Genomic DNA, 9,504 nt, shown 5'->3' with positions numbered 1-9,504 from the left:
TTCACCGTGTATCCGTGTACCCGTTGAATGACGATCCACCACATCCCTGACAGGGTAAATCCGCGCGCGAATTACGGTTGTCAATCTCGCGCAACTGGGTCGCTTTTTTGGCATCCCTAGGAATTGGGATCGCAAACAAAGGGTAAGGAAGACCACATAGTGAAAAAGACTCTGCAAAATCACGACGAAGAGAAAATGATATAAATTTTGGCGAAGTAAATTTTAAAAGGTGACGCTAGTTAATATGCAACCGCGTGCATCGCATCCGGCCCGACGCTGGCTGTAGACAACGCCGGATAAACGTGCTCCAGTAGCGCGTTGCGACGACGAGTGGCTTCCCTCCACAACGTGTGGTAAATGATCAGGCGATCGAGGATGATAGGCTCCTCGACAGCTATCATCAATATCGGTATCAGCAACGCCGACGATACGGCGACGACAATCGGGAAGACAACGATGAAGGCGATGTTAATTACGATTTTTCGGATCGGTCTCACGTGTTTGCGTGCCGCTTAGAACATCGATATGACATTTAGGTCTCGAACGGTCTCGTAAAAACTATCAGGTTTATAGAAAATTTACTGGAGAGTACAGTGAGAGAGGATACGGAAGGGCACACAGCTTCAAGCAGCCAGCTGATCGTCGATAAATACGACGAGCGCGCGACATGTCCCTCATAAATTAACACTGCGTGTTCACATCTCACGTTGGTAATCTGTGGGTGATCATCCCTTGGACTACAATAGAGCGACAAATTTGCAAGATGGCATGTCCATTCTCTAGCAGACGCTTCAAACTAACTCACAGAGATGATAGCAGCAGGGAAGGAGACCATCGCAGGATTGTGAGAATCAGACAGGATGAACGGGACATTGATGTCCTGCGACAATCATCGGTTCAAATAACATCGTCGCTTTTAGGAGAAGATGGTGACGACCTTGAAAACACACAGACACTTAATCTGAAGCACCTAAGAGCCGCGGTGACCCTCTTGACTAACCCTTCGGTATTAAATAAATGATGATTTTATTCCTTCAGCTTTCGCTATTGTCGCATACACTATCCTTACCTCGTCTCTTATCGCAGCGTACTTTACCACTGTTTAGCATGCACCTCTTTAGCGTCTTAATATCTCATTGACGTGGTAGTAAAAGATACGAATAAATGTTGCATGCCTTGTTCCAAGCTTTTAGATGAAAGTGGAGACCTGAAGAAATACCGCGTAAGAAATAATTTTAACGCGCGAAGGATCAGCCGGCTCTTGTACGGCTTTTCTCTCGATGAATTCAAAGTCGGATTAGTGCAGGCGGTAACACGCAATTGGTTCAGTTCGCCCGAGGTTTTATTCTACTTTGTCGTCTATGTACACTCACCTCTGTTTGTGAATTTCCTTCTTTACTCTTGTCAGCTTTAAAACCGGTATACTGAGGATTTGAAGTACTGAATTCCATTTTCAAAAGACAATAATGATTATGATAAACGAAACGCCAAGTTAGAGTCGTTTTAATGTGCAATAATCTGCGCGTCGAATGCTCGAATTTATATTTATTATATCGATCTAAATATCGGCACAGATAAATTGACGTTTGTCTTAAAATTTAATTGGCTGCGTTTTAAAGAACGCGGGATAAATTATATAAATTATCATAAATAATTTACTTTAATATTTTGCGTTGTTTAATAGACCGCAGTAAAATTAATTTCGTTGCCCTGCTATCGGGTCACATACATTGGTAATAACATGCGTTTTTGTTTAATTATTATTCATAATACACAAACTCCCACATTCTCTTCTAGTTATATAGAAACCGCTATCAAACTTTCCATACGATAAATGCACTCGCTACAGAGATCACCATGGGAATCGGGACAGTTTTTCATTGAGAACTGGGTCAGAAATATGTAATAAATCCCAACGAAAAGTTTCCTGCCGTTGCTGTTAGAGAAAGCGGGAGTTTCCAAGTTCCTCCTCCGCGCGGAAGCAAACCACGTTAGCGACTCACGCGAACGGCCAATGTTTTCAAACCTTGTCTTGCGAAGGTATAGAGCTTCTTGCTAAAGCTTTTTGCATTAAACTTGGCACGGAAAGTCTTGTCTCACTAATATGTATTTCTTTCATAATGCTTTCACGTTCCTTTTCTCATAGCTTTAGAACTTACATGATAAAAAACGCAATAAGCAACTTAAGAAGATACGAAACATATTATTAATGTTTATTACAGATACAGAGCCTTACTGCCTTCGTTAAAGCCATCTTCGATAGTCATAAATAACAATTTTTTACACAAAACAAATCGATATCAGTTGGTAAATATTTTCTCTTTACGAAGAGATAAAATTATACTTTTCCGATACTTCTTAAAGAACATATATTCGGTGAGTTAGATCACAAGTATCAACATCAAGATAATATCGGCCACTTCTGATTATTAAATTGCAACAATTCAACGAGTTTTTCCACTATTCAATTACGTTGGATCGATTCCCTTCTAGGAATCTAGTTGGCAAATGTCGTTGATATTTCAGGGAGTTAATGGCAGATTAAGGAAGACGAGAACGTGGCACTTAGGGTGATAACGGCGTGTATAAATCCGAGAGGTGTTGAGCCATATAGCCCACTATCAGCATTCGATATACAATGGGTGAAGTGGAAATGAATAGTTCCTCGCAAGAATAGGCACGGAACGTGACGCGAAGCTCATATTAATGGATAAAATCGAACGTGTCTCAAACAATACTTGTTGATTACGTCATTTTATATATTTTATATTATAATTTTCTAGAAATGGCTTCTTTTTGTGAAAAAAAACGGATTCTGCGTTTTTCCAAATTCTACTATTAAATAAATATGTTTAATTACTTTTCTTGTTTTAAATAGATAAAATCGTACTAAAAAAAATTCCTGGTTAAAAATGAACAGATCAGAAGATTTTAATCAGAATTCAGAATTATTTCAACTAGAATTCCTATAATAGGTTCAATCAGAAAAATATGATTTCTCCATTTTCAACTAAAATTCCAATTAGTATAACCAGACTTTTTTTCTAGTGTAAGAGAGCTAAAATGAACGCAATAAAAGTCTTGTGAGAAGTACTTTTTTACCTTCTTCCTTTCTTCGATTGGTATCTCTTATATAAAATATAATTGGAGAAAATCTTGTGCTAGGTTTAGAATAAATGAAATTCTGGGAACGTCGTATATTGAGTTAGCACTGCCTGGATAAATATTACTGAGATGGAAATTCGAAGGAAGAAATCAGAGGTTTCATTATTGATTGAACTTTTGTGGAAGTTCAAGCGAGACAATGGATAGTGAAGCGCGAGTTCCGTTTAATTCACGTGACGCTATATATAAAACGACGTCTTTAATATCGCTTTCTAATTGACAAGTGCGTCGGAAAATTTCCAATGACTGAAACTTTCGTCTTCAATGCAGCGCATGGCGGCACGTCTCCGTATCTCTGGTTCAGTTATTCTATTAAATCCTTCTCTTTGAGTTCGACATAACAAGGTAACACTATAGCCCATTAAATATGGCTATTTAAAAATTATAATTGTAATTTGAAAATCCGATTGCCAATTCGCTGTAATGCAGTTACGGTTGGAGTTTCAATTTCAACGTTTGCAATTGTGCGATATTCTGGTACCACCGAAAATCAATAACGCGTACAGAATTCATTCCTAAATGAGGCTGAAATTTTGTAATACGAAGATGGCGCGGTCAAAAGTACATTCGCTTAAAAACTATAATTTCGTTGTTCCGAGGAAATCTAATGTTTTTGTTGCACGTAATTGTAAGTTCTTGGAATTGTACATTTTTCATAGATTTTTTTTTGTAAAAAATCGACAAACCACGTATTTCGAAATGACGTAGAAACGAGTATTCGGCGCGCAGCTTCGAGCTAAAAGGGTCAAGAGCAATTAATCTAGAAGGGTGGAAAACACGAGATTGCTTTGCAACGTGTACACACAGCCGAATATTCCTTCGTTCATCTCAAACACTGCCTGATATAGCAAACGGTTATTTACTAAAGCGAATGAATAAATGACCACGACGAGCAAATGTTACGAATCGCTAATCGTGCCACGGAAAACATATTCTAAAGCGGACAAATGCCATAGATCCGGAGCAGAGGTCAGGAGTTATTAGCCTAGTAAAACGCAGCCTAGTGCAATATATGCGACGTCTTTCTACAAGCTTCCGTTTTAATCTTTCTAAATGAAAAGAGAGATCTTTCCAAGGACGTTTCAAGATATTTCTGGTATAATGGATGTCATTGCGAGCGATTCTACATCGAAGAACCGATATTTTATGGTAGCTTCTCACTAGCTCGACATGACGCGAACGTTAAAAAATAAAATCCATATATATGCTATATACGAACTATTATGTCGGTACGAGGGGAATTAATACAGCGTGTAAAAAAGTAGGTGTATCGAATAATTACGTATCTATGTGCGTGCGTGCGTGCGTGCGTGCGTGCGTGCGTGCGTGCGTGTGTGTGTGTGTGTGTGTGTGTGTGTGTGTGTGTGTGTGTGTGTGTGTGTGTGTGTGTGTGTGTGTGTGTGTGTGTGTGTAGAGAGAAAAGGTGCTGTAAAATCGGATTTTACGAGCACAATATCTGCGCGCAACGCAGCGCGATGGTGAAAAAAGCGGATTGCAAATTCCAAATGCAATTAATCTAACGAGCGAGATATCAAGATATTGTCTCTGCAGTTGCTTTTCAACTATCCGCGCGGCCAATTATTCTTTTTTCTTTTTTCCAACGTTATAGAAGAGCGTTGTCAGATAAGCAAAAATGTGGTGCCGTTCAATGAAGAAATCAACGAAAAAGAGGTACTTCGCCGGAGAAGTACAGTACAATCACTATTTCCCCACTTGGAGCATTGAAATTTTTGCACTGAAATGTTGAGAAATTCCTTTGTGCATCTAAAAGAGCTCCTCGTAAACGAGCATTAAATAGATTATCCTGCCTAATCCCGTGAGCAGCGGTATTAAACGAGCCATTTCTAACGGTGGCTTTTTAAATGCCAGCTGTGTCGTGAGAAATGCCCGTTTGCAGTCCGCGAGAAACTTCAGTAGCACGTAACTCACTTATCGTGCTTGACCCAATAATGGTGTACCTCGATCGTCAGTTCGGCGTTAGAAGCACTATGATGTAGGTATCATGCGGCTTGCGTTAATCGAGAGATCCGGAGTTGATACCGGGGATTGAACGGCGTTTTACCTCACGCGGGAAATTTACTAAAATAATAACGTAATATCATCGATGCAGACATTAATTACGATTTAATAAACGTCGCGTCATTCCGGGAAATGATGAGCGAAATAGATATATTCGGATTTGATGTCCTGCGTTTTATTAAATTCCTCCCGGATGCCGGATGCGCGCGGATATTTTTAACACTACATTTCTACGTCGAATCATATCGCTCGTAACCGATGCGTGATATTAATATTTCACTGAATTTCCTTCCCTTTCCTGCAAATAGCCGTTGCTCATCTGACGCAAATATTGCGTATAAATTCGCAGTAGCACGAATGTAATTGCTACGATAACTGACGTTGTATCATAGCACTTTGGAACTTAAACACAGAGGAAAGTTCATACGCGTACCATTACCTGTCGCATATAGTGAAGTTGAAATTTAGCATGCACGTGGAAGAGGACTGAGATAAAACGCTGGAAAATTTTAATTACACGTGCAAGCTTGAGGTGCATTAGTCGGAATTATCGGCTATTACTTAATAGAGATTAATGTACAATTTTTCAATCAGTGGCTTAAGCTTCGATCTCCAGAAGATTATTAGGGGTAACGTGGCGCAATAATATATTACTGTAATCATTGCAAAGCAGAGGTATTATTATGAATTACGAAATATAATACGGTCCACTTATAAGAAATTAATATCTAATATTCGGAAGTATGACTAGATACTAATATAGAGAAGAGTAAGGAAATTGTGAGCACCTAAGAGAAAAGTTGAATAAAATCTATCATTTATCAGTTGCAGAAATTTTAAAGAAATACTTCAGTTATTTAGTTTTTAAACTATAATATTAATACTATATTTAAACTATAATGATTAACATTTATATAATTATCAATATTAATTATAATTTTAAACAAAAGCAAGACATTCGGAATTATTCGCTATACGCAGCGGCAATGACAGAAGGGTTTCGTTTCATATTTAAAATTATAATTTGTATTTATCATATTGTTTTAATAATATATGACTATTAATTATTGCGTTTTAAAGTCAAATCTTTAAATAAAGGTTCTATAATTCAAAATGATTGTCACCTTGTTAAATCTATAGTATAAAATTTAATCTAATGTGAGTCACCACTGTCAAAGTGACACGATGTAATATCAAATTAATACGATATAGTGTCAAATTTAATTAGTATAAGATAACGATATGATTGAGTGGGAGTCGCAATGGCGACTCATTAAGTTAAATTTGACAGTATAACTTATTATTAATAGTGCGGCTTTAACTTTTTTCTCAAGTAATAGCAATTACTCCACTTTCTCGCTTACATAAAAAATATCAAGAAAACGTGTAATATTTATCTTAAATAGTCTTCTACTCGTATGTTATAGTGTAGCAGTGAACATATATCAGATTATTGGATACGAGAAATGAGAAATGATCACTACTCTAATACTCCGAAATAATCATTTGTATTTACCCGATGTTTGTAATTCCTCTATTTTTCTCTACATTTGATATAATATACTTTTGTAATATATTTGATATAATATAAGTTTGTAAAACCTAACTCATGACGACAACATTTCCTAAATGAATTGCAGCTTACCAGAACTTAATCATGTTCGTTGCAACACAAAATTCGCTCTTCACGAGCGATCGATACATCCCGTCGTTTCTAACGGCACTTCCAACATCGTCGGGTAATCGTAAGGGTCGTAAATGCAGTTCCGCCGTACACCACGCTATCGTCTACCACGCTATCGCAATGTTATGGAAATGCCGCGATCGATTTGATAGATTTGCATAACACGCGTGTTACCCTCCATACGTTTTTACGACAGGCCACTCGTGTGATAGATGATCCTCATTGCACGACGCTCCTCGTACGCGAACGAATGCTTCTGAGAAGCGCAGTTCTTCCAGGGACTAGCTCTGGATGCTTTCGGGGCCATTACGGCGAGAAATATGCCAGATCGATAAATGGTCGTAGATACTCTTCCGTATATCTCTTTCTCTCTTGAATAATATTAAATGAACGTAAGTGGAAATGTAAAATCAAATAAAATTTCCGGTGGTACCTTGAAAATTATACAGAAAGATGTTCTTGTAGAAAATTTAATAAAACCTCATTCTCTCTCTCTCATAATCAAACATATCTGTTAAATTAAGGCTTAATTTAAAATTTTGTATTTTCTCCACTAAAAAGCACGAACGTAAATATTATTGTACACCGGATGAATTTTTGAAGTAATTTATATGCCAGGCTCACATGTGTTTATCTTTATCGGAACATAAATATTGAAGCGCTACGCTGGGGAGAAATTCAACTTTTATCAAATCGTTGCAATGTCTGCCTCATACTGAAAATCCCAATAGGCAAACAGTAAATCTATCGCATTATTTTTATAGAATTTGCAGTAGTTCTATTTGCTCGCGCGCGCTTCATGGAATGGAAACAATTTGTAGAACATTTAACATGTTAATACATTAATATATCTACATACGTATTTAACAACGTTAACATACAAAATTTGGTTCCGCAGACATCTCCAAAGAAAAGGATTCCTCTTTTCGCAAATAAAACGCTCCATTCAAAGACTGCTATTTAGTAGTACAATACAGATCCTTTATGACTGATCTTTTATATTTATTTTATTGTAATTATTCTCGTATTAGGTGTTTCTCGCTATGTAAGTTGTATTTGTTTAACTTGATACGTACACACATACAAAAGTCAGATATTACGGTTTCATTTCTGGATGATCGCATATGATATTTCGCTTGACGTGAGGAAAACACGCGCCAAGAAGCAACAGAGAAATACTGTAATCTTGTATAATATCTCTCAAAGTTAGCCAGATGGAATGCATAAGCAAAATATAATGTTCGATATCTCGTAGTATTATAATAATGCGTTATAATAACCTCGTAAAGCATTATAATAAACAATCATAATTTTATTTACCAACCTTCATCTAGAGATATATCCTTTTGATGTGTGAATTGTTCCTCTTCAGCAATTTTTTGGCATGTTGTAGAGCATAAAATTTTCATTCAAATGTTCATTATTTTACAAATGTGTGTATCCTCTGCATTGTCTGCAGTATTTCCTTCGACTCTCAAATGTGCATAAGTTCAACACATTGTATTCAAGAATTCCTTTCTTGATGAAAACGGTTGCTAAAAATATCGCGCATCAGTCGAGTTATAAAAACACGAGCTTCATAAGACTATACGATCATTTCCGCAAAATGAAAAGATATTCAGTGTATTTTAGTTTAACCACGTGGCATACGTTTTTACCAAGCTGTCTTCATTAAAGAAACATTAAATACGTTTTACGTCAGGGATGTGCATGAGATTAATCCTTTTTCTCGTCATTCTGTTTTCTCGAGTATAGCGTCCCTTTGCGCTTTGTAGTAACAAACTAGAGTGCTTTACGAGAAGCTGGGGTTCCTCACAACAAGAGACTATCTTTCGCAAAGAAAAATGTTTAATGATATAACAAATATAAGGTATCCTGCGCTTATTTTTAGAACAGAAAAAGAAGAAAAATATCGTACTTATACTTAGAGATATGATACATTTTTTTTAAATAATTGGGATTATGACCGACAAGAATGTTAAGATGTAACATTAAGATTATTTCTCTATAATAATATACAAATAAGCTTAGCTAACGGAAAATACAACTAGGTTACTCGAGCAATCTGCAGTAGCACGAACATTCAGTGTGCCCCGCCAAAAGTAATTAAACTATGCCATTCAACAGACGTCCGTATCTATTACACGGTTTAACATTTTGTAGATTACAGTAGGACAATATGGTGGATTGCTCTTCTCGGTTGGTATACTCTGCTTTAACTCGTACAATATCCCACCGCATGAATACGCAAAAACGAAATTGTATAAAAATTTCGTATAAAAAACGTATTGCATTCGTATTGCGAATTTCAGAGAACGCTCGCGACTAATCATTGTTACCGCGAATGACACGTCGATAGAAACAAGCTTTATGGTGACGGGCAACTGGTTCGACACGGAGATCCATTTCACTCGATGAATTGAATGGACGCGACAGAAACTTCGTTACTTAGTTAAATTGATGGAAATCAAGTTTTCCTCCTACTTGTGGAATTGCGTCGATACGCATCGTGACGAAAGTGCAACCATGCCCGCAACAAAATGTCCGCAGCTTCAACATTAATATGATTTTGCCAGAAGTTGCTTAAAGCGTAAATTTGTAAAGTTTCTAAACACGAAGAAATATTTTCGTTCGAG

The 9,504-nt window shown here is 37.0% G+C and overlaps 1 protein-coding gene across 1 annotated transcript in view; it reads left to right on the top strand.

Moving 5' to 3' along the window:
- The first annotated feature begins 658 nt into the window (after positions 1–658).
- Positions 659–9,504, top strand: part of LOC108686349 (head-specific guanylate cyclase) — a 27,026-nt gene continuing 18,180 nt past the window's right edge. The window contains exon 1 of the mRNA XM_018191613.1: positions 659–1,006. Coding sequence (XP_018047102.1) covers positions 764–1,006 — 243 coding nt within the window. The 5' untranslated portion in view covers positions 659–763. The remainder of the gene's footprint in view (positions 1,007–9,504) is intronic.

Source organism: Atta colombica, unplaced genomic scaffold (genome assembly GCF_001594045.1).
Source record: "Atta colombica isolate Treedump-2 unplaced genomic scaffold, Acol1.0 scaffold176, whole genome shotgun sequence".
NCBI lineage: Eukaryota > Metazoa > Arthropoda > Insecta > Hymenoptera > Formicidae > Atta > Atta colombica.
The sequence above is the reverse complement of the archived record's forward strand: the minus strand, read 5'-3'. Positions and strand labels throughout refer to the sequence as shown.